Source organism: Mastigoproctus giganteus, chromosome 9 (genome assembly GCF_048544385.1).
Source record: "Mastigoproctus giganteus isolate SK-2022 chromosome 9, ASM4854438v1, whole genome shotgun sequence".
Taxonomy (NCBI): Eukaryota; Metazoa; Arthropoda; class Arachnida; order Uropygi; family Thelyphonidae; genus Mastigoproctus; species Mastigoproctus giganteus.
Window position 1 is genome coordinate 161,190,875 of NC_143583.1, and position 27,481 is coordinate 161,218,355.

The following is a 27,481-nucleotide window of genomic DNA, read 5'->3' on the forward strand; positions in this document are numbered from 1 at the left end:
AAAGTATTTTTGGTTTTCCCTAAACAAAGGTTTTAAGATGGTTGTTACTGAAGTCAATTCTATATGAAAACTCTAAACATGAAGGGTATTAGAATCTACAGTACTAATATTATGGTATTAGTATATTATTAGTATAAACACAGTACTAATAATATAAGTACTGTGTATGTTTGTGGACTGAATGTTGGGAAGACGGAAGAAGATACTTGGTGACTTGGGTCAGTAGATTCTAAATTTCAGGAAATACATGTGAAGGAAGCTGCAGTTGAAGGGATAAATGAGGAAGAAGAAAAGTTGGTTATGCGAGTTTGAAGTTGGACAGTAAATGGATAATGACTGCTTGTGGCATGTGTTCAGACTGGTTTGGAAGGGGGCGGAATTACAGAAGCCAAATCAGAAGAACAGTGCCCATGGAAGTGCCCAAATGGCTTTCAAAATCTGAAAGGCCTGTCCCAACTCAAAAATGATTCAAACACACACATCAACAAAGCAGATAAGAACGGGGAGGGAAGTTGTAATTTCTAACAAAAGTATTCTATATTGACAAGCTAACCAGAAAAAAAAAAGGGAGGAAGGTTGTAATTTAAAAAAAAAAAATCGTTCTATGTTGAAAAGCTAACCACCTTCTTAAGAAATGTCCATACAACATATATAGACTACTCAAAAAAACAAAAGACCCCACTTAGTCTAAAAAAAAAAAAAAGTGTACAAAACAAAACTGTGTCTGAAAAAGTTATTCTGTGAGAATGAGTAACTTTCCAATCTGCTTTCAAAAAAACTTATACAAAACAACAGTGGACCCAACACCGAACCCTGTGGGACTCCACTAATAACATTAGTCCATGAAGAGCAGCGCCCATTAATTACCACCATCTGTCTCCTCCCACTCAACCATCCTTTTATCCACTGTAGCAACTTTCCCTTAATACCATTCTTCTCCAATTTGTACAATAGTCTTACATGTGCAACAGTGTCAAAAGCTTTCCTGAAATCCAAATATATGATATCAAAATTATTTTTTGCATCCAGTTCCTTTGTAACCACATCATAATATCCTATCAAATTTGTCAGACAAGTTTCTCTTAACAAACCCATGCTGTGCCTGAATTATTGCTACAGTCTTGTCTAGATGATCCTGCAATGCATCTTTAACCAGTGACTCCATTATTTTACCCAGAACAGAAGTTAAACTAACTGGTCTGTAATTACTCGTCTCACCCTTTGATCCCCCTTTGTGAATTGGGGGATACATTTGCACAACTTCAGTCCATGGGGACCTCCCCTGAGTCCAAGGATGCTGTCATAATTATGGCCAAGGGTTTGCTTAGTTGCTTTGACGCCTCCTTTAATATAACTGGATAGATCCCAGCCACCCCAGGTGCCTTTCTTATGTTTAACTTCAACAATTTCTCCTCCATTTTACTCTCAGTTATTACAAAATCATTAAGCACCCTGCTACAATTTGATAACCTTCTGCCATTTTCAAACCTTAATAACTCCTCATGTGTGAATGTAGATGCAAAATACTCATTCAGTTTGTTTGCTATCTGAGCAGGATCATCAACAGTCGAACCATCGATATCAAGTGGACCAATCAGATTCATCCCCTTCCTTTTATTGTTTATATAAGTAAAGAAATCCTTGCTGTTTTTCTTATCTTTTGCCAAAGATTTCTCGTAATCTGACTTTGCCTACCTAACCTCCTTTGTGACCTGATTACAGACTAGCTTATATCTGCCATAGGCTTCTGAGTCACTTGATAATCTATATGCATCCCATGCATTTTTCTTCTCTGTCACGCGTCTCAATAAGTTCATTTGATAACCATTTAGGCCTAAACCTTGAACAATATTTCTTAATAGGTATGAAACTTTTAGTAGCATCCACGATTAATTCCTTGAATGCTTCCCACTTAGAATATTACTGTTGGTAACATTGTCAGTTGATCCCACTGTACAGAATTTAAAAACTGTCTGAGACCACTCTACTCACCTTTACGGAAGCAAAAACCCTTTCCTTTACCCTTGATGGTAATTATATCTTTAAGTAAATCCCACATCAGTACTCTGTGATCACTACCACCTAGTGGTTCTTTTATCTGCAAATTCCTAATACATGAATGATCACTGCTGATAACAAGATCAAGAGTATTACTCTCTCTGGCTGCCTTTCGAATATGCTGCTGCAGAAACCAATCATCCAATAAATCCACAAAAATGTTACTAGTGTATGAGTAATCAACCCACAAATTCAAGTCAATATCTGGAAAGTTAAAATCCCCCATTATAAGACATTCTGATTTACTAGCCCACTCTATTTCTCTGTGCAATTGTTCATTGTACTCATTCGAGTCATTAGGCCTATAACACACTACTACTACTCTTATTTTTGCTTTTGCAGTGCTTATGTCATACCAAACTGACTCAACAGTGCACTGTTCATCCATATCAACTGGATGCACTTCTTTTAATTTTATGTTTTTCTTAATTAGCATCTCCTTAATTAACATAACACCTCCTCCCTCCCTATCCTGTCTATCCTTTCTGTACACACTGTACTCCCCAAATTCCAGTTCTGCATTCCTTATATCTGTGTGACACAATGTCTCTGCTATCCCAACAATATCCGCCTTTGATGTCTTGACCAACACTTCAAATTCTTCAAATTTATTTACTATACTTCTAGCATTGGTATACATGCAAGTATACATGTACCAATCCTTATTATAATGTGAATGTAAAGTTTACTAGTAACAAATGATACAAATACGTGGCTACTCTACCCCCCCCCCCCAAATGTGAGATGTGATCTATAGAGTGGACTGCATAGACAATTTCTCTCTAGCAAACACAGCTAGAGAGAAGCCATATCACCATATGAAATGGGAAGCTGCCATTTCTAGACAGAGACTAAGAAACATCCACCAGAAATAATGGATGTTTCTTAGTCTCTTTCTTTACCTTTGTTGAATTACTAACCAACCTCCCACCCACTCATATGGATCATCCTCTTCGACAACTCATGAATGCACAAGGACATCCCTCCCCTCCTAGGCAACCAGTAAGACGAAATACAGAGGATGCAGAAAGATCAGGGAATGACCACCGCATATCCTGGAGCAATATGGCCTTAGTTGCTAATGCTCCTAAAAACTAAATAACAAACAAACAATAACAAGCAGCCAGTAAGAGAAGACTGCTCCTTGACAATCCTCAAGTCACCAATTAAGTATCCCTTTGATCACTTAAATTTATTGTCTCAGTGACTTCTTCATTCTTGAGTTTTCTAGTATCATTGAAATCTACTTGAAGTAGTGCTGATCTGAATTCAGCACTATTCAGATCATATCTGAATAATATAGTGCTGATCTGAATTCAGTTTTTGACAAATATTAGATAGTTTTTGTAATATTAATGAGAGCATCAATTAACATTAAATATATTAAAAAATGTTTTTTTAATGATAAAATGATGTATTAGCCACAAAAAAAGAAAGTGACATAAATCCATGTGATATCTACTTTTGTATTTTTAACTGTTTATGTTAGTACAGTGGATTCCGGTTATTTGGGCCACCGGGTAATCGGGGCAGCCGTTTATTTGGGGAAAATCTTAAAAAACAGAAACCAATCGAGAAAATAGCCAGGGTTTACTTCGCTTAATTGGAACAGCATGCCGTTTAATCAGGGCAGGAGACCGCAGCACTGGAGATTACCCTATGATTGTCTCTGATGGTACCACGTGGTTCGGTCGAAATTCTGGAGGTCACAACCATAAAACAATTAGCAGAAACCTGTTTATTGGGCTTTTCTGTTATTGAAATCTGTCATAAACAGACAGTAAACTCGATCTTACTGAATTTGCGATAATACTGACAGCTGGAATTCTGTGGGTTATTATGGTGAAATGTGTTTACACTTCCATGAAATCTTTAATCATATTAAAAAAATTAATTTTCAGCTCTTCTCTTCATTCCTATTTTTAAAGCTTTGTAAGTCGTTACTCAGTTCTCACTTGCGCATATTCTGTTACTTGCAATTTGTGTGTGCCGTGTTCCTTGTTATTGATTGCTTATCTTTTTACTGTTTTAAATTTTAACCCCCCCTACAAATGTCAGTGAATACAAATGTCAACTATTTCGTATGTACATATTACAGTACGTATTAATTATTTCGATTTTCACATATCATTTAATTTTTTAATTGGTAAGGTAATAAAGGGTTAATCTGTGCTTAATATATCTTTGCTTTTATAGCCTGTGGATAATATTCCTCCTATTTTCGCTAATTAGAATCGCTGTTTAATAGAATTAAAATTCAATTCACAAACGTGATCACAATGACTGGCGCTTACTGCACATCGTATAGTTTTTTTTTTTTTTTTTTTAATGTGAACCCCAAACACAAGAGGTATTAGAAACTATAGTACTTAGTAACGTGCTTGGGTTGGAGGTTGAGAAGACGAAAGAAGATATTTGTTGACACTGGACTTGTGAGCGGTACTTTACTATGTTGAGTTTGTCACAACATGATTTGATTGTACAGCGAACGGGGGATACACTGCATTTTTAACTATTTATGTGAAACTTCGGACAATTGGGGCAGCCGGTTAATCGGGCCAAAATGCACTAGTCCCGATGTGTCCCAAATAACCGGAATGGACTGTATTAGGATTAGTAATGGCCATATGGCACAAGGAAGCTAAAGCTGATGCTGCACCAGCAAAAAAAAATAAAAATAAAATAAATAAATAAAAATAATAAAATAAATAAATAAATAATAAATAAAATTAAATAAAATAAATAATAAGAGAAAAGGAAATAGATAACCTATGCATTTCCCTCCTCCCTGAAAAGAAAGGGAGGAAGGTTGTAATTTAAAAAAACTTAATATAACAATAGCCTTATATAATGGGATTATGATGTCCTTATCTCTACTAGCAAATGCTTGATAAATCATTGATAGGACACCTAGGCTTTAGTTGCAACCTGTCCATAATTGCTCAGAGAACTTCATGTCTGACCGTATCGTAACTTCCAAGTTCCCTTCTTCCACTACTGATTATAGTTCAACTCCACTAAGTGTATAAGTTATTTTGGGGTTGCTGCTCCCCAAGTGTAAGACCTTGCATTTTGCTGAATTAAAGCATGTTGCCACTTTTCTGACCATCTCTTAAGTCTATCTAGGTCACCCTGAAGAAGCTCTGCTTGGCAGTGACCAATAACTACTCTACTAATCTTTACATCATCCACAAATTTAGATATCATGCCCTCTATCGATGTCATTTAAGAAAATCAAAAACAACAGTGGGCCCAATACTGATCCTTGGGGAACCCCACTTCTTACATTCTGAGGAATAACCCTTTATCACAACCTTCTACCTCCTGCCTTGAAGCTATTCTGCTAACCATCTAAGGATTTTCCATGTGATTCCAACCTGTTCAAGTTTATAAAGTAACCGCTCATGTGGGACTGAGTCAAATGCTTTGCTGAAATCCAAATAAACAATGTTGAAATTATTTCCTAAATTCAGGTCATGAGCGACCCTGTTAAAATAGCTAACCAAATTTGTTAAACATGATTTTCCCTTTACAAAACCATGCAGCAATTCAGAATTCCATTTCTATCCAAATGATCCTGAATGATCCATTTCTATCCAAATGATCCACCCTTGTTCACTGCCTCTCCATAATTTTCCCTACTGAAGTTAGACTGACTATTCGGCAATTTCCCACTGAAAAAAACCTCTTAGAACCGCCCTTATGTACTGGAGATACAGTGGCACTTTTTCAGGAGGAGAGATCCAATGGAATCTCTCCTGAGTTCAGTGACACTCTCATAATTAGCCTTAACAGTTTAATGAACTCACTTGCTGCCTCTCTTAAAATTACAGGGTATTTGTCCTTAACCCCAGGAGCCTTACTTGCCTGTAGGCTTGAACGTTTTTTCATTAAATAATCATATGAAATTTCAATATCATTAATTACATATCTTTCAACTTCAATCGCATAATTTCTCATTGACATAAATTGTTTTTCTTCTGTAAATATTGATGCAAAGTAACTGTTGAGTTCATCTGCAAAATCAAATGAACTCAACAGTTAAGTTCATCTGCAACATCAGTTGGGGTATCTAATACTATCCCACATCCATTAGATAAGGGTCCTATCTGGTTTATCCTTCTATTCTTTGCATTTATATATGTGAAGAATTCCTTATCCCCTCTCTTTGTGCTCTCATTGCAAGCGATTTTTCATAATCTGCCTTTGCCTAACCTTTTATGTGACATTATTATAATTATAATAATGCCATATAATAATGCTTATATAATTATTAATATTATTATATATGCTTCAGTACTTTTTACTGCTCTATAATAAAAGGTAATAAAATTCTATCTCATGAGTCTTGCAAAGTCCTTGTAACTTTTCCATGCCGTCATCTTCTGTTCAAGTAATCTGGCAACTTCATTATTCATTCAACTTGGAATCCTCCTCATGGAGTATTTATTTAATGGTATATACGCACTCAAGGATTCTGTGATTAATGTTTTAAAGGCATACCATAATTCAATTGTATTCACTCTCTGTGAGATATCTATCCATGTTGCACCTTAAGCCGCCGTAATTTCCTTTCCTGAAATTATAACCCATTCCTTTGCCTTTATCTACCACTACCTCTCTCTTCATCATCCACTGTAGAACTCTGTGATCACTTCCTGCTACCAGTTCCTGTACTGTCAGCCCTATTATGTCATCTGGTTCATGCGATCTAGAATATTCCTTTCCCTAGTACTTTCCCCGACATGTTGTTACAAATAATAATTATCTAGTTTCCCAAACTGTAGTCCATGGACCCCCTGGGGGTCTGCGGAATGGACCCTCTGGAACTAGTCAAATTATTCGTTCTATGTATAGCAAATTGATGGTAAATAAAGTTATTATTATATATTTATGTAAAAATAAGAATAAAGTTGAGTTGTTTGAAACGTAAAATTGTGAATTTTATTTTCAGAAAATTCAGTGTTCATACATATACACAGAGAAACATTTACGGACCCCCTATATATATATATATATATATACATATATATAGGGGGTCCGTAAATGTATGCATATATATATAGGGATCCATAAACTATTTTTGGTTTTTGAAAGGGTCTGTAGATCTCAGTAGTTTGGGAACAAAACTACTGAGGTCTACAGTTTTTTAAATCCACTAGATTCTAGTGGATTTAAAAATTTTGTCCCCATGCCAAGTTTCCTTCCCATTTGCGCCAATCAGTTAGAGTCATATTAAAATCATTCATAATAAGACATTCACGCTTACTTGCCCATTCCATTTGCATGTAGAGGCTCTCATCATAACCTTGACAATCACCTAGCCTGTAGATTACTCCCACTCTCATTATACTTTTGGTTCCAACTATCTCACACCATACAGATTCTATTCTATCATGCGAAACGTCTGAATCTGGGAAAGCTTTCATTGCACTCAGGCTGCTTTTGATAAGAAACATGACTCCACCATCCCTTCTATCTGCCCTATCCTTCCTAAATACACGGTACATACTGTACTGAAACTCATCATCCCCTATTTCCAGGTGGCACCATGTTTCCATAAGCCCCATTATGTCAGTGTTACTTGTCCTAACCAGCAGTTCGAATTCACTCATTTTATTTACGACACTTCTAACATTACTGTATAAACAATTAAGACTCAGTGTTCTTGTATAGTTAACTACCCTGACACAGCCCCTTGAATTTATTTAAGCTTTCTTCCCTGTTATTGATTATCTGCTCATTTGGAATGTTTCTGCTCTCAAAACATCTTGCTAATGTGATCCATTGTAGTAACAAACAAGAATCCTCGAGGTATGTGCAAGCGTTTCTTTGACCAATATTATCAGATAAACACGTATTTATATTACCATTGTCCCCCAAAACTAGCAGTTTTCTTGAACCTTTAAGGTATCTTCAATAATACTGGCAAAAACCACCTTTGTTTAAATGTACCCTTGCACCACCTTTGTTTAAATGTATCCTATCTCAACAAAAACATATTCCTTTTACCTACGAGTGTGGGCCAAGCTGATAAAAATGGATTGCCATTGCAAGAAGTGCTGCAAAATTTAAATAAGGATAGATGTGCCAGCAGAGGAAACATCAGCAACAAAGTACTAAGCACAGTTCACCATCAATAATACAAGAGGCTTGGAAGTTACCATATAAACTGAAAGACATCCAATGGAAAAATATATGAAGAATTATCATCCCCCACATTAATTACCTATTCCATAACAACTGTGGAATGTACAAGTATCCAGGACTCAAAGAATACAGGAAGAAAACACTAGATGCAATCTAAGAGTACCTGCATCAGCAAAAGCCAAACCAAGGCTATATAAGTCTGTTGTTCTGATTTTGCAGAGCAACAGTAAAGATAAGTTCTCGTGCCTTGTTCTGATCTGATAGGTGGAAGCAGGACTGGGAGGGAGAGAGAGAGGGAGGGAGAGGGATTGCACTTAGTTGAGAAAGAGAAATCCTCCAGCCACAGAGATCCCAGAATGAGGGTGATGTGATGAGTCTGACCAACATCTTTACCATAGCGAGTGGTCTCCTCTCATCTATAAGTGAAGGAAGTCTAGGTCCAAAGCTGTAGTATGGAACTAGGATGAAATTCTATGTTTATGGATTGCTCGCTTGAGGAAAGAGAAAGAGAGAATACTGCAGAAAATAATCTGTTTGATGGCATCAATGCTGCTTATACTTAAATCTTAGCAGCATAAAGTAACAATAGACTCCACATAACTCAAAGTTGTGGCCTTATCTGAGACAATCTGAGTCCAGGTGTTGTTTTGCTCTCCACTTAAGGCACGTAGTGATTGAAATGCTTAAAGGATCAGGACATTCATATCTATTATTGGAGTTCACTGAATAAGGATATGAAATTTTGCTTTGAATGAAAACTGCTTGCATTTGTTAATTTTTTTTCACCACTGTTTACAGATATTTAGCACAAAAAAAAACATAAAAAAACCCACAACAAAAGATTACATGAATGGGACATTTGTGTATGTCTTGTAATACTACCTTGTCAGTGATGGAAACAGAATTTAGATTTTCTACAATCAGTAGAAAAGTCTGGGGAAATGATCAACACATAAAGGTTATTATTATTACAAAGGATGTATCATGATTGTGGGAGGTCTAGGGATTGAAACCCTTCCTTCCCCACTTGAAATTGATGGATAAAAACAAAAATTCTCTTTAACAAAGTGTATGACATATACTGTCATTTCCAGTACGGCTGCATATGCCATATACCCATATTAAAAAATAAAGCTGGCATTTCATTTTTTTAAGGTCATTAAACTGAAATATACATTATAAAATATATGTTATTTCAAAAACATTTTTCATTGTTATGGTAGGAATTTTGTAGACATTTTATAAATTTCATTAAAATGAATATTTTTTTTTATTGTGGTATTCTTTATAATGAAATTTCACTGTATATAACTGATGTATAAAAGGGCATATAAAAATCATATAAAACAAGTAAAATAAAAGATCTGACAATTGAGTTCCAGGATGGTGTCAACTACATGCAGGTCAAAGCACATAGTACATTGACATCGTGTAAAAATCATTATGGGGATCCTACTGTCTCGAAACTTGATACTAGACATGTTGGACAGACAACTTGTGTAGTTGAGACCCACTAATATTAGCGAGACTTTTTATAAAATTCATTGAAATAAAGAGTTTGTTATTGTGGTATTCTTTATAATGAAATTTCACTTTATATAACTGATGTATAAAATGACATATAAAACAAGTAAAATAGAACAATTGACGATTGAGCTGAATGATGGTGTCCACTATGCATGTCAAAGCATATAGTATGATGATGATGCAACATGTCATGGCCACTGATCTACATGGCTGCTTCCTCTATAGCAGGGGTGGCCAATTTAATTTGTGCCGCGATCTACTTTTTTTTCTTCAAAATGTGCTGCGATCTACCACCTCAAGAATTTCATCGCACATGGTTAAAAAAGTTAAACACATATTGAAAAATGTGTTTATAAATTTTAAAATTAAATATAATTCAGAATTCTTATTTTAAAATTCATACATATTTAAACAATGCCTGGGCTGAGAAGACAGAAGATAATTGCTGATATAAGACATGAATTTCTGTAGATTGCAACTTTTTGGAAATACACGTGAAGGAAGGTTTGTTCCAGGAAAGAAATAGAACAAATAAATGAGGAAGAGAAAATGTTGGTTCTGTGAGTTTAGAGATGGCCAGTGAATGGATTCTGACTGGTTACAGAGCATGTTTGAACTGGTTTCGAAGAGAGTGAGGGAATTACAGATGCAAATTCAGAAGAACAACACCCATGGGAGTAAATACGGAAAACAAATGCAGGAGAAACTGGATATTTGTGAGAGAGAGAGAAAGTGGAGAGACTTTTAGGAAATGTGTCATTAATTAATCTGACTGCTCTCATTTGAATTAAGTTAGCATTAGCATTAGTTGAGGCATATGATGAAAGCAAGCTTATAGAGAATCACACAAAAAAAACAAAAAAAAAAACCTTCCCATTTCACCCATCTGGTCACTGCAAATGTTTGTCTAGCTTTGCCTTAAATTTATTTAAGCTATCGACTTCCACAACAACAGATAGAAGTCTGTTCCAGCAATCAACTAACTACTGGCTAAGGGCAAACTTCTGCACATCTATTCTACAACTGTCTTTCCTCTACTTGAATCTATGCCCCCCTCAGGTTCTTAATCTCAACAAGTGAAAGTATCCCATCAGCATTGAGCCTGCTCAAACCATTCAAAGCCTTGTGCAGTTAAGAAGCTTGAGAGACGTTTTGGGAAATATTGTAGCCGAGGTGTCCGAACAATATTCATTGGTTGGACAAATTTGAGATTTGTACAGACTGAGTAGTAGTTGTAGAGCCATGTGGTGCAAGAAAGCAAGCGTTTGAGTTTATGCAGCATCAGCCAAAAAAAAAAAAAAAAAAAACACAATTTCATACTATTCCCTCTAAACGTTTGTCCAGTTCCTCCTTGAATTTATTTAAACTATCAACTTTCACAACGACAGATGGAAGTTTGTTCCAACAATCAACTACCTGCTGGCTAAAGGCAAATTTCCGCATATTTATTCTACAACCGTCTTTCCTCAATTTGAAATTATGCCCCCTCAGGCTTGTGATCTGAGCAGGCAGACGAATCCCATCAAAATTGAGCCTGCTCAACCCAATCAAGGCCTTATATACCTCAATCGGATCGCCTCACAGGTGCCTAGTCTTAAGCCGCTGCAATTTGCCAAACTTAAGCCTTTCTTGGTAAGAGGACCCCTTCGTTCCGCTCACCAATCTTGTTGCACTTCTATGTACTCGCTCAAGTAACGCTACATCCTTCCTAAAATGAGGCCTCCAGAACTGTATGCAGTACTCAAAGCATGGCCTGACCACTTCCCTTATTCAAAGGGATAATTACCTCCTTTTCCCAACAAATATATTCCATGACCTGCTCTGGCAGTCTGTCTGCACTGCTAAGAAAACTTCATATCTGACTGTACAATTATTCCCAGGTCTTTTTCATTTTCTATCATTCTAAGGTTAGTACAACACAGTTGGTATATTTCTCTGAGGTTACTTCTACCCATACGCAGTACTTTGCATTTGTCAATGTTAAACTTCAGTTGCCACTTCTCAGGCCATCTGCACAACGTTTCTAGATCCTGTTGCAGCATACTTGAACATTAAGCCTGATATACCTTTATCAACATTACTGATAAATATACAAAACAGTGGACCCAACACCAAACTCTGGAGGACTCCTATAATAACATTAGTTCACCAAGAGTAGGGTCCATTGATTACCACTCTGTCTTCTCCCACTAAACCACCCTTTTATCCATTGTAGCAACTTGCCTTTAATACTATACTGCTCCAATTTGTACAGTATTTAAATTCTATACAACTGATGATGTAACCAACGGAAAATTCTAAATGGGAGACATTCAAGGAATTAATTGTGGAAGCTAGTAGGCTTTTCATACTGATTAAGAAATACTTTTCAAGGTTTAGGTCTAAATGGATGTCATACGAACTAATGAGATTTGCGGCAGAGAAGAAAAATGCATGGGAGGTATATAAATTATCAGTTGACACAGAAGCCTATGATAGATATAAGGTAATCTGTAATGAAGTCACAAAGGAGGTTAGGCAAGCGAAGGCAGATCACGAGAATTTTTGGCAAAGGATGCTAAGAAAAACAGCAAGGACTTCTTTACTCATATAAACTCTAGAAGGAAGGCAATGAATCACTTGATATTGATGGTTCAACTATTGGTGATCTTGCTCAGAAAGCTGACAAATTGAATGAGTATTTTGCATCTATATTCACACATGAGGAATTCTTTAGGGAAGTGGAGGACAGAAGCTTATTAAACTCTAATAGGGAGCTCAATGATTTTATAATAACTGAGAGCAAAGTGGAGGAGAAATTCTTGAAGTTAAACATAAGAAAGACACCAGGGGATGGATGGGATCTATCCAGTTATATTAAAGGAGGCAGCAAAGGAAGTAAGAAGCCATAATTATGAGGGCATCTTTGGACTCAAGGGAAGTTCCCATAGACTGGAAATGTGCAAATGTATTCCGAATTGACAAAGGTGGATTAAATCGTGACATGAGTAATTACAGACCTGTTAGTTTAACTTCAACCCTTCCCTATCTCTTCCATCATGCAGTATGATTGATGACTTTTGAGGTTATGATGAACGTCGTGGCGAGATCCAATATTCCTTACATTTCGAGGGTACAGCTCTAAAACGGTTTTCGCAGGCCGGCCGCTAGTTAGTACACCGAACCGAACCTATTGGTAACTCTCTAGGAGGCTTCCGGATCAGCTAGTGTATAATCTTGCTACCTCTACTCTGCCAGATAGTGACTGGAGGGAGTCCGAGTAGTGTGTATGCGGGGAGCATTGTCGAGGCCACGTTATGTCAAGGATCTGGGCATATTCTTACCATGTGTACGCCATATCCAAAAATTTCATTACTTCATACAGCATGTCCCACCCACTTTTTCTTACTATTGAATACACCATGAATTGTCAAACTAATAGAACAAGCTTATCTGTGAAAAGATCTAAACCTCCCAAGGACTTCCTAATTCATTTCACAAATATACGTGGTCTCAATTCTAATCTCAACAATGTCCATTTCCACTTGCAGTCTGCCATACCACATGTACTTTTTCTGACAGAATCTCAGTTATCGGTTGATTCAACTACTGCTCATCTCAGATGCCCAAATTATTTGCTGTATGATTCCTTTCGCCTCAAAAGTGGTACTTGTGCATATGTCCGTTCTGATATTCCCTGTCAGAGACTTGGCAATTTGGAATCTCCTCTCTTTGATCTTCTCTGGCTTAAAATCTCTCTACCTCATTGTGTCAAATTCATCTGTTGTCTCTACCATTCTCCCAACTCCACTAATCACTTGGAGCTCTTTGACTTCCTCTCGTTGCAACTTGACTTTCTTCAGTCTAACTTTCCTAACAGTGAGGTAAATTTCCTTGGTGATTTTTAATGTTCACAACTCCAGCTGGCTTCCGTTTTCTAGTCACACCAACCCAGCAGGTCGAGATGCTGAGGCTTTTGCAATTACTAATGACCTAGCACAGATTGTTCATTTACCTACAAGAATACCGGACAATACGCTTGATCTTTTTCTCACAAACAACCCTTCTAAGTACACTGTCGAAGTGAGAGGTCCTTTAGGCACTTCAGATCACAACTTGGTGATTGTCTCTTCTCCAATGGAACCTTTATCTCGTGGCTATTCCCAACCTCGTGTTGTTTGGCATTACAAGAAAGCAAAATGGGATGACCTGTGAGAGTTCTTTTCTTCTTTTCCTTGGTCGGATTGCTGTTTCAAAACTTCTGATGTCAACGTTTGCTCAGATCATGTCAGTGAAATTATTCTTGCAGGAATGGAATCCTTTATCCCACACTCCACTTTAAAATCTCGTCCTTTATCTAAACCTTGGTTTTCCAATAAATGTGCTAAGGCTGTTCAAGAGAAGAATGTTGCATATCGTAATTGGCTTGTTTCTTATTCTTCAGTTTCATTTTCTGCCTACACCAAAGCTCGCAACAATTGTAAAGCAGTTATTAATCAGTCCAAACTAGAGTTTGAACCGGCTAAGAGTAGAAAACTTGCTTCTTGCCCTAATTGTAGCCAAGAATTCTGGTCTCTTGCCAAAGCTATTGGCTGCAACTTTTGCCCATCTCTGCTCGCACCTCTGTCAAAACCAGATGGTTCTGTTGTCACTTCAGCGAAGGATAAAGCTGACCTGCTAGTCACATTTTTCTTCCAGCTCATGTATTAATGATCTTGGTAAAACACCTCCCACCATTCCCAACACGCTCCATTCAATGCCTCCTGTGGTCTTCCGTCAAAAGAATATCAGAAGGATTTTGATGAATCTTAATGCTAAGAAAGCTCCAGGTCCTGATGGTATTTCTCCACTTGTTCTCAAAACCTGTGCTCCTGAACTTACTCCTATTCTATGCCGCCTTTTTTCACTTTCTTACTCCAAAGGTGTTTTTCCTTCTGCTTGGAAATTTGCTCATATCCAGCCAGTTCCTAAAAAGGGTGACAAACCACTCCCATCCAATTATCGTCCCAGTGCAATTACTTCTACTCTTTCTAAAGTAATGGAGAAATCAATTAACCGCCAACTCTTAAACTACCCAGAAACCTTCCGTCTGATCAACGATCACCAGTATGGATTCCGTCAGTGTCGATCCACTGGTGATATCCTGGCTTATGTTACCCATTTATGGACTACTTCAATGGAAAGGTTCGGTGAAACACAAGTAGTTGCTCTTGACATCTCAAAGGCTTTTGATCGTGTTTGGCATAAAGGTCTTCTAAACAAGCTTCCATCTTATGGTTTGCCAACTGTTTTTAGTAATTGGTTATCCAGTTTTCTCTCTGATCGCTCACTGAGGGTGATGGTAGATGGCTCTCTGTCTTCTAACTTCTCCACTAATGCCGGTGTCCCCCAAGGTTCAGTTCTTTCCCCCACTCTTTTCCTCTTGTATATCAATGACCTTCTTCCATTGACTGGAAATCCTATCCATAGTTTTGCCGATGATAGCACATTGCATTCAACTTTCCATTTTGAGAAATCTTGTCCTGCTTAATCAGCTTCAATTTCACAAAAATCCGCTACCAATTCCTTAAATGCCGATCTTCAGGTAATTCTCCAGTGCGGCAAAGACAACTTAGTTGACTTCAACCCTTCTAAAACTCAGTCTTGTCTTATATCTCGCAAAAATGATTCTTCTGCCCCTATGCTTATCTTTAGTGACACTCCAATTTCTAGGCAAAAGGATATATCTCTTTTGGGGATTACTCTGACTTCTAATCTCTCTTGGCACAAGCACATTACAAATATTGCTTCCTCTGCATCTAAAAAGCTTGGTTTTCTCTTTCGCTCTCGGCGTTACTTTTCTTCCAAACAGCTGCTCACTCTGTATAAATCGCAAATCCGCCCTGCCATGGAATATTGTTTCCACATTTGGGGTGGTGCCCCCAAAACCTCTCTCAGGCTTCTTGATTCCATTCAGAAGAGGGCAGTTAGGTTAATTAATGACTCATCTCTAACAGAGTCTCTCTCTCCACTCGCTTTCTCATAGACGCACTGTTTCTGCTGCATGCCTCTTTTACAGATACTTCCATGGGCACTGTTCTTCTGAATTGGCTTCTATAATTCCTGCTCTCTCTTTCAAAACAGTCTGAACACGTGTCGCCACCAGCCAACATCCATTTACTGTCCAACTTCAAACCCACAGAACCAACTTTTCATCTTCCTCATTTATTCATTCAACTGCCGTTTTCTGGAACAACCTTCCTTCATATGTATTTCCTGAAAATTACAATCTACAGAAGTTCAAGTCCAATGTCAACAAATATCTTCTTTCGTCTTCTCAACCTCCAACCCAAGCGCGGTACTAAGTACTATAGGTTCTAATACCTCTCGTGTTTGGGTTCACATAAAAAAAAAAAAAAAAAAAAACTTCTGTTCCGGGGAAAATAATGGAGTCACTGGTTAACCCCCATTAACACCTATGAAAAAAACTACCTATCAAAACCCATTTCACTCAATATTATGGTAAGATTATAAGTCAAGGAAACAAACAATACCAAAATTTCAAAGAAAAAAAAAAAATATATATTTTTTTTTAGAAAAACAGGCGTCGTCAAATGGGGCCGTTAGGCAGATAAGTGGTATTTTTCAAAGCAGCCTTTTTCAATGTACATTGTTTTCTGACAATTCTTACACGACCACCTGGCTTTCATATGACAAACACAACATTTTAATTGTCTATCAAGTTTTTCTGGAAAGTGATGGTCTTCACTAATTTTCATGGAATGTCCGGCTTTTCACTTCTTACTGCTTCTTGTTGATGCAGCATCTTTCAAATAACTTTGTACGGTGTTTTGACGAAAATCAAATTGATTCATTTTTACCTCTACTGTCATTTGGTGCAACTTCCATGCATTAGTGATGGTCATATCTAACATGTATGTAAACAGGACCCACCACCATTTCTCGCCTCTTATTGCTATCTTGTACAAAGATATACATTGGTCATAGGTATCTATGCCACCAACTCCCCTATTGTACGATGCAAATGATGGAGGTTATTCTACATTGACCTTACCTTTTGCAGTTTTTAACCAACGTTTTACGTATTATGATTCAACAAAATCATAATTAGTAATAATAGGACTTATATTGTTATTTTTCCATTTTATGCATAATATGCCATTGACGACATCAAACCTATTCATAAGTACCTCTTTCCATTTTTTTCATTTCTTCAGGTGCCATAATAGGACAGTATTGAACTTGATTGTCCCTCACAGTTCTTGAAGCTCTTATTTTCTTCTTTTTCAAAAATATTATCAACGATTATGTTTTAAAATAATTGTGGAAGAAACCTACATGGTTTTATGGATCTGGCACATGTTGCAATAAACCAATAACCTACAGGTATACTCTTCACATTTTTGGTTTCTTCAGTTGCTTTTCCACAATGGATGTCAAAATTGTAGGACTACCTACTTACCATCTAAATTTTGTAACCAAACCTCACTGGTTTCTGCTTGATAAATTGTTTGGCTGGATTGTGTCCAAAATACTTCTCCACTGAATTGTCTATTGTTAGATCCTTGTGAAAAAAATCATACTGGCAAAATTGTTTTATGAGCATATTCATTATTGTCCTAACTTTGAACATTCGATCTTGCCAATTTCATCATTATACAAATCTCTTGATTTCTAGATATCAATCTCTTGACATGGCATTATAAATGCACAAGACACCCAAGTCCTCGTCCAACGACCAATACATTCCTTCTTGAGGAAGGTTGTGATATTCTGTCAAAAGCAATATTGCAATAAAACTTTGCATTTCTTTGTTGGCAATAGTAAATTCAGGATGTTTTTTTGTCGAGCATATATTATCGTTTATTTGCATATATAGTCTAAGGTTTCATCACTAAAACGTTTTTTGAATATTTTGTGAGGGGACAAATCTTTTAAGTCATTTTTCACAGCATCTAACTCACTTGTAAAACAATATTCATTAGTTCTGAAAGGTGCATATTCTGGATGTCTCTTCAGCCATTTTTCTTTTTCGAAATCAAGGTATACTGTTGAATCACTACTGCTTTTATCTTCTGGAACATCTTCTTCCAGGGGTAAAACATCTTCTTCATTGGTATTTTCAAATGAAATTTCCACAGAACCAGGAATTTCTTTTGGAAATGAATTAAGGTCCTGTAAAATATCTTCACCAAACTCTTCACAATCTGTCAACTTGTTCAAAATTGGAGGTAATATGCAAATTTCAAAAACCTCATTATCACTAGCTTCTTGATTTGCAATGTCTTCAATAACTTCCTCAAGTCTGGTGTATTTCTTCTTGCCATAAAAAAACTTCAGTTCCATTATTCTCAACTTTGTGATTCACTATAAACAAAAATAAAACTTATATACAGTAAAGCCTAATGTCCCTATTTCAGAACGGTAAGATATAAACAAAAAAATAAATAAATAACTAGAAAAAAATATAATTAATGAAATTTTGTTCATACTTACAGCATATATTGTGTCTCTAAATTTGACTGTAAAATAAAGACAATTAAAAAACACTCTGTGTTAAAATAATTTGATGATAACTTTCGTGACTCACTAGAAAAATAAATCAGCCTCTTGTGATGGTTACAAGATTGGTACTGAAAACACCTGGCACTGACGGTGGTATATGAATTCATTCTTGATATTTACAGATAAACAATATAGAAAAATATTTCATGAGATTGCGACAGTTTCAAAATAATAACATTTTGAATTAGCGTTCCCATACGAGTACACTTGGCTAATAGGTTAAAGAAGCATTGCAGAATCATCTAGACATGACTGCAGTAATAATTCAGACAGCATGGGTTTCTTAAGGGAAAGTCTTGTCTGACAAATTTGACCGGACACTAGTATGTGGTTACAAAGGAACTGGATGTAAAAAATAATTTTGATATCATACACTTCGATTTCAAGAAAGTTTTTGATACTGTTGCAGTAGTTTTCCATGTTGTGAGTAATTGTTTAGAGGAAAAGTAAAGGTGACAGTGAAAAAGGAAAGCCAATTTTTTTCCATAGGGGATGCATTACTTGAGATGTGATTTAGTCAAGACAGATTGGAAGCTGAGGTAATCTCAATAGAGAAATGTGATCTTGTCTAGAAGTCTGACTTCCATCACTAAAGATGAGCATAGAGTAGTAGACTTTTTTGTGAGAAATAAGAAAGACAGGACCTGAGTTTTAGAGGGATTGAAGTTAACTAAATTTCCTTCACCACACTGGATATTTACCTGGAGATTGACATTTAATTAATTGGTGGTGGATATTTGAGATGATGAGAGTTTGTACACAACAAGGTTTTTCAATGGTGTTGTTAACAGAGCTTAACAATATATGGGTAGCTAATGCCTACATATTTCTCTGCAATTTGCAAGCAAATTGCAGAGAAAGTTCTTCAAGCCCTTATTCATAATAAAAATGAAGCACAATGGTTTATTATACAGTAAAAAAATAGTAATTACCTGAAATATTAGGAGTGTAGAAAGCTTTATACACATTATTTCCCAAAGGTAGTATCCTTACTGAAATATCTGCTTTTACTCCACTCAGACTAACTTCAGGAGAGCCTGAAAGTGTGAAAGTGAATATTATTAAGCTTGAAAATATAAAGTGAACATAATACAGGGTGCTCATAAAAAGATTTGAACATTACATTTCATTACGGAAGTGTAAAACAAAAATTATGAATGCAACATTTGGGAAAAAAATGCAACATTTTTAAGTGATTGGAATGAAATTGGCTATCCCAGGTACTGCTGTATCAACTGGTGCCACAGCAGTTGATGCAACATTACTGGTGCATCAACTGCTATGTGTCTCTCATGATTTTCCCATTCAAATCTGTCTTATGTGAACACAGTTAATCTTTGTTTGTTTGAATGACAGTTTGAAGAAAAATTCAGAAAATGGAGAAACCTTTCATTAATATTCATTATTTTTGGTGAATGATGCGTCTTTTGTTATATTTGGTCACAATAATAATCTATAAATTTAAACCAGTAAAAAACTTCTGGTATATTATACATCCATCACCAAAAACATGTTTGAGGATACATTTCAAGGATGGGATACTGTGGATTTTTCAAGGCAGGGGTATCTTGGACTTTGGTCATGGGTAAATTATATTGACAATTTTTGTGCAAAGAGTGGACAGTCAAGGATCAAGCTTTAAACTGTTTGCAGCATATGACACAAATTGAACTAGAGTAGGTCTTTAGCTTTCTCACTAAGTAGGATTTGTTTTTTTACTGGATATCCTCTGTTTTTCTGCTTAATTTATAAAATTTACTACGAGTTTGATTTTCTGCATCTACTGCCATTTTCCTTGCTGATGAACTTGATGTATTTGTAATGGTACAGGGTGACTGCAACACATAGTACATTTTCAATTTTATTACAATTGTTATTATAAATTATTTTTATTATATAATAGAAGTTACAATAATTTTCAGTTGAATCAGTATTATAAAAATAATTAAAAGAAAAACTGCAACAAATGCTGAGAGTGTCCTCCTACCAAAATGTTATAACAAACTTTTCTTTCATCTCTGCTCACAATTTATCATTCTATTTTTTAACAAGACGACATAGTGTTTGAGCAGTTATCAATGACGTTTCTAATTTGAAAATTATATGATTTATTAAGATTCTTAGGAAAGCTAAGAATCTTAGCTTGGTTAGGGTTAATTTTACATAAAGGAAAGTAAAGAAAGTAAAAGTAAAAGCTTTCAATTATATTAGTTGATTAATTAATTTAACAACATGTCTCTAGGAAGAGGGAGTGCATCACCTTTTTCCTGGTTGTCATTTATAAAATTATATGAAGAAGATTCGCATGTCGAAAAACCAAGAGCTGGATGAGAAGCTTTTGATTTCGTCGTCATCACTTGGTTAATGACATGAGTTGTAAGTGTTGATTTATAGTATTGTGGTACCCAGGATGCAGCACGTTAAACATGTGGAAATTTGATTCATGTAAGCTGCCATGTTGGTGACAGATTCATGGGTAATTTAGTGTTTAAAATTTCATATGATCTATTTTGGTGGAACCATTCTATAGCTAGGGCTTCGTACTGGAATATCTTATAATTCGATTTAAGTTTAATTAGTGTACAGCAGGCCCCCGTTATAACGCTGTTCGCTTTATGCTGATTTGTTATAATGCTGTTCTTACATTATAACCTGCATCTGACTATAACGCTGTCTCAGATCACTATAACGCTCTTTTACAGATTGCATTTTTTGCATATTTAACGAAATCGTTTCATTTAATGGAGTCGATAGCTTGAAAATGAATATCAAAACAGCATTAAAACATTTTCCACGCCGACTTGAGAAATTTTCCCACGCTCAGTGAAATTTTCTCGCACACGATGGACAGTTTACTGGAACAGACATCGTGCATAACAGACAGTTTACTGGAACATTGTATCATAATTAATGAAACTAATGCAGTTACATTTTCGAAGAGTTAATAATGGCGGTTAAGAATGCAAAAGTAGCAACGTCTGGATGCAGTACGAAGACTACAAATGTAAGAAAAGGACTGAATTTGAAAATTAAATTAGACGTTTTGAAGCGAATCGATTCCGGTCAACAAGAAGCGGATGTGTGCTATAATTTAGGACTTGCAAGTTTAACTGTAAGAACAATTATAAAAAAAATAAAGAATTAATTTTAGCAGCGGGAAAGATAGCTGTTCCATTGCAAGCAACCAGGGCTAGGCCGGCTATTAGGATTTTATTGAAGATAATATCCAATGTAGAATTCAGTTAAGTTAAATATTATAAAAAAAAAAAGAGAGAGAGAGAGAGAGATTAGCCAATATGATGATCTGAAGAAAACGCACCTAAAAAAAAAAAAATGTGGAACCATTTAAAACTAGTAAGGGCTGGTTGAATAGATTTAAAATCCAGGGAGAAGCTGCAAGTGCAGATTAAGGAGTCGAAACTTTCAAAAAAGAACTTTTTAAAATTATTGAAGAGGGATATTGTGTTATACTTCTCAAGTTTTTAACATAGATGAAGCAGGACTTTTGTGCTGCTTCATCGAATGCCTAAAAGAAGTTTCATATTGAAAGAAGAAAAAAACATGCCAGGTTTCAAAGCGGCGAAGGATCGGTTGACTTTATTGTTGGGTGATAACGCAGTGGGGGATTTAAAATTAATACCCCTTTTAGTTTATTTGGAAGAGGGCCAAAGTTCTACCCAAAATCGGCACATTTTTCTTGATTAAATTCATCAATTAAATTAAATCAATTTAGTTCAATTAAATCAATGATTTTAATTGGAATTTTAAGTTTAATTTTTATACGTAAGTAGTTACCACATAATCATATACGTATGCAATGCAGAATATTTTATATGTACAAATATTTGAATATTAAATATTTTGACCGACATTTGTGCATCTTTTCACTACCGTTTATTATTGATTAGGAAATATCCTATTGCACCGACCGCAACTCACAAATACATATGTTACCTTATGGGAATGCAGCGCTCACTTAGCACTCTGTTTTTCCGGAACGAATTATCAGCGTTAAGCGGGGGTCACCTGTAATTGCATTATCTATTAATGGATCATGATTAAAAGAGTATATGTGCTGACTGAGTTCAGTTCCTGGTTGGTCTGATTTGAAAATATTATACTGATAGTATGCTCTCATGTTGGCTGTTCTTGAAGTTACATATTTTGTGGTGGTGCTACCTATGCAGCATGCATTACATCCAGAATGGCATTTTATAAGGTATATTGTATTGTTTATGTCTTGAATACTGTATTTATATGTGCTACATATAAATACAATCAAATATAAATACATCAAAAAGAGACTTAACATTGGTCCCTGGACTTGACCATCCTATCTTGGACTCTTAGTTTTGACCTCCCCACTATTTATTATCATGGACTACTGGACCGGCCTTCAGTCTGGATGCAACACAGAGACACCAAATGGAGTCTCAATGACAACACTTGAACTAGACCTTCCCGAACAAGACCTATCCACCATAGCAGCACTTACGTCGCCGGAGCCTCCACTCTGATTTCCACCAAGCTGTTGGTTCCTACTGACTGGCTGTACCTACCTTGCACTTGTGGGGTATCTCTTCTTCTTTTTTTTTTTTTTTCTTTTTTTTTTTGGTGAGGTGGTTTTTCTTCCCTCTGGTAAGGCATTGGCATGCCACACTGTTTGCAGAGGCCATCTTCCCTTTCGGCTCTGTCCTTCTATTTCATACCCTTCAGTCTTCTGTCTTCCCCTTACACAACATCGGTTTTTTTTTTGCTGGGGAGATGGTTTTTTTTATTCCCCCACTCTTCCCGTGGGTTTTAAAGTTTTCAGCGAACAACCGTACACTCTGTTAAAATTACAACTGTTGCTCAAGAAACAGTGATCATCTCATTCTCAAATCTGGTCCTAGCCACTGAAATCCCAGGAAACTAGGTGGCAGGACCTGTCAGAGTACTTTTACATCAGTGGTACACCCAGTCAGCCTCCCTATGGCACGGTGTGGTAATGTCGAGTCCCACTAGGGACTTGGTGGCAAAATAGACCAAAAGAATGAAGGGTACAACACAATATACTGCACATGACCCCCACACACCTTCAAATCTCTGGCCCAATACAATGTACACATGCAAAGATGGGAGAAATGACGTTTGACGTTGTAGAGCAGATTTCATCTTTTAAGGGCACAAAAGGTGATATATAGGGTGGCCACTGAAAGATTTGAAAAAGTCATAATTTGTTCATTTTTAATCTTTTTTATTTTCTTTTTTTACAGGTTATAGAGCATCCCTTGGAGATTAAAATGTGGCCACTGAAAGACTGACCACCCTTTCAGAATCTTCTGAAGCAATGTTCTGGCGATGAATAGTTGAGTAGAGCGACGACGGGTAGAGGCAGATGGATCCTCAAGGACACTCTGCCGTACAGCTTCCACCGCTGCGTCAGTGCACACAGTGCACTTAGGACCTCTTCCCGGAAGATCGCCGACTGATCCAGTTCTTTCAAACCGGGTGATTAGGTTCCGAATCATGTTATCACTAGGAGGACTTTAAAATGTTGCCGGTATTTTTTCTGAGTTTCAATAATTGATCTTTCACTGGAATAGAAAAACCCAACGAGTTTTACTCGTTGCTGGACATCATATATAGCCATTTTAATCTTCAAGGGATGCTCTATAACCTGTAAAAAAAGAAAAGAAAAAAGATTAAAAATGAACAAGTTATGACTTTTTCAAACCTTCAGTCTTTCAGTGGCCACCCTGTAGTTGTACATGTTGGCACTAATGATATCAAGAGTAGGAGACTGGCAGAATTGCTTAACAAGTACAGGTCACTGTTGAAAAAAAGCCATGAAATAGGGTTGAATTTGAAAGTGTCTGCAATTCTGCCCAGACACGATAGGAGGGAGTATACGATGAGAGCCTTGTCGATCAATTCGGCCCTGGAAAGATTGTGCAAGGCTCAAGGGGTACAATTTTTTTCAGTCTGGACTGTACTTGTTAACAGGAGAGATTGCTTCTACAGGGATGGGATACACTTAAATAGAAAGGGTGCAAGAATATTTGCTGATGCTATCGAGGCAGTGTTAGGTGGGTCGGAAAACTGCTAGCTTGGGGGGGGATACAAAGACGAATAGATTAACAGTAGCCATTGGCAGAGGTGAAAGAGATTCTTGCACTGCTTCTATTGGAATGAGCAGAAGCCTGAAAAACAAGATTCAGGATATTTCAGAGACTGCTGGGAGTCATTGCGGTACAAGTAAACACATGGGTTGTGTTAGGGTAGCTAAGAATAGAAATAGGTGCATGTATACTTGCGTGTACACCAATGCTAGGAGTTTAGTAAATAAATTTGATGAATTTGAGGTATTGCTCAAAACATCAAAGGCAGATATTGTTGGGATATCAGAGACGTGGTGTCACACAGATATAAGGAATGCAGAACTGCAATTTGGGGAGTACAACGTCTACAGAAAGGATAGACTGGATAGGAAGGGAGGAGGGGGTTATGCTATTAGTTAAGAAATACATAAAATCCAAGGAAGTGAAGCCAGTGGACATTGCTGGACAGTGCAGTGTCGAGTCAGTTTGATGTGACATAAGCATTGGGAGATCAAAATTGAGAGTAGGAGTATGCTACAGGCCTAATGGTAGGAGTATGCTACAGGCCTAATGACTCTGATGAGTATAATAAGAAACTGTACAGGGAAATAGAGTGGGCCAGTAAATCAGAGAGTCTTATAATGGGAGATTTTAACTTCCCAGATATTGACTGGAGTTTGGGGGGCTGTTCACTCACACACTAGCAGGACTTTTGTGGATTTATTGGATGATTGTTTTCTACATCAGCATGTTCGGGAGGCAACTAGAGGGAGTAATACTCTTGATTTGATTATCAGAAGTGATTCTTCATGCATTAAGAATCTGCAGATAAATGAACCACTAGGTGGCAGTGATCACAGTGTGCTGAAGTGGGATTTACTCAAAGAGGTAACTACTATTAGGGGTAAAGGGAAGGGTTATTGCTTTCGTAAAGGCAACTACGATGGACTGAGACAGTATTTAAATTCTATACAGTGGGACCAACTGATGATGTTACCAACAGCAAATGCAAAATGGGAAGCATTCAAAGAACTTATCTTGGAAGCTACTAGGCTTTACATACCAACTAAGAAATATTGTTCAAGGTTTAGGCCTAAATGGATGTCAGATGAACTGATGAGGTATATGGCAGAGAAGAAACATGCATGGGATACATACAAATTAACACATGACACAGAAGCCTATGATAGATACAAGTTGATCTGTAACCAAGTTACAAAGGAGGTTAGGCAGGCGAAGGCAGAGTACGAGAAATCTTTGGCAAGGGATGCAAAGAAAAACAGCAAAGAGTTCTTTACTTATGTAAACTCTAGAAGGAAGGGGATGAATCATATTGGTCCACTTGACATCGATCGGTCAACTGTTGATGATCCTGCTCAGATAGCTAACAAACTAAATGAATATTTTGCATTGACATTCACACATGAGGAGCATGAAGAGTTATTTAGCGAGGGGAAAGCCAGGGGTGTATTCAACTCTAGCAGTAAGCTAGAGAATCTTGTAATAACTGAGAGTAAAGTGGAGGAGAAACTGTTGAAGATAAACACAAGAAAGGCACCTGGGGTGGATGGGATCTATCCAGTTATATTAAAGGAGGCAGCAGAGGAAGTAAGCAAACCCTTAGCCATAATTATAAGAGCTTCCTTGGACTCAGGGGAGGTACCCGCAGACTGGAGATGTGCAAATGTGCCCCCAATTTACAAAGGAGGATCAAAGGCTGACACAAGCAATTATAGACCTGTGAGTTTAACTTCTGTTCCAGGAAAATTAATGGAGGCACTAGTTAAAGAAGCACTGTAGGATCATTTAGACAAGACTTCAATTATAGCTCGGACACAGCATAGTTTTGTTAAGGGGAAGTCTTGTCTGACCAATTTGATTGGATACTATGATGCAGTCACAAAAGAACTGGATGCAGGGAATAACTTTGATATTATATACTTGGATCTTATAAAGGCTTTTGATACTGTTGCACATGGAAGACTGCTGCACAAATTGGATCAGTGTGGCATTGGAGGCAAATTGCTGCTATGGATAAAGGGGTGGTTGAGGGGGAGAAGACAGAGAGTGGTAATCAATGGACACTGCTCATCGTGGACTAATGTTATTAGTGGAGTCCCTCAGGATATTTTGGATATTGGGTCCTTTATTGTTCTCTGTATTTATAAATGATATTGATGATGGTATATCAAGCTTAATGTCCAAGTCTGCAGCGATACAAAGGTTGGCAGGGTTGTCAAGGACACTACTGACACTATGCTGCTGCAACAGGATCTGGAAAGGTTGAGCAGATGGGCTGAGAGGTGGCAAATGAAGTTTAACATTGACAAATGTAAAGTACTACATATGGGAAACAGCAACCCCAGAGCAACGTATCAACTCTGTGGTACTACACTGACAGTGGTAGAGAATGAAAGGGACCTGGGGGTGGTTGTGCAGGCAGATATGAAGTTCTCTGAGCAGTGCAGACGGGCTGCAAGAGTAGCTCATGGTGTATTGTCAATGATATATAGGAATTTTTCTAGCAGGGATAAGGAGGTGATTATTCCCTTGTATAAGGCAATGGTCAGGCCACACCTAGAGTACTGTATACAGGCCTGGAGTTCTCATTTCAAGAAGGATGTAGAGCTGCTGGAACGAGTACAGAGAAGAGCAACAAGATTAGTGAATGGAACAAAGGGGTGCTCTTACGAAGAAAGGCTTAAGTTTTGCGAATTACAGTGTCTGGAGACTAGGCACCAGTGGGGTGATCTGATAGAGGTGTACAAAGCCTTGAATGGTTTGAGCATGCTCAATGCTGATGGGATTCTTCCTCTTGCTCAGAATAATCACCTGAGAGGGCATAAGTTCAAATTGAGGAAAGACAGATGTAGGATAGATGTGCGGAAATTTGCCTTTAGCCAGCGGGTGGTTGATAGGTGGAACAGACTTCCATCCCTTGTCGTGGAAGTTGATAGCCTAAATAAGTTTAAGGCTCAGCTGGACAGGTATTTCGAACGAACAGAAGGGTGAAGTGGAAGTGGTTATTTTTTATTTATTTATTTTACTTATTTTTTTTTTTTTTGGCTGATGCTGCATAAGCTTGCTTTCTTGCATCAAATGCCTCTACTAATGCTAATGCT

The 27,481-nt window shown here is 37.0% G+C and overlaps 1 protein-coding gene across 2 annotated transcripts in view; it reads right to left on the reverse strand.

The window, feature by feature from the left end:
* jbug (filamin-type immunoglobulin domains fbug) overlaps positions 1 to 27,481 on the reverse strand; it is a 1,114,928-nt gene that overhangs the window by 66,846 nt on the left and 1,020,601 nt on the right. For both annotated transcript variants that reach the window (XM_090381438.1, XM_090381439.1), the window contains exon 47: positions 19,212 to 19,316. In XM_090381438.1, coding sequence (XP_090237564.1) covers positions 19,212 to 19,316 — 105 coding nt within the window. The remainder of the gene's footprint in view (positions 1 to 19,211; positions 19,317 to 27,481) is intronic.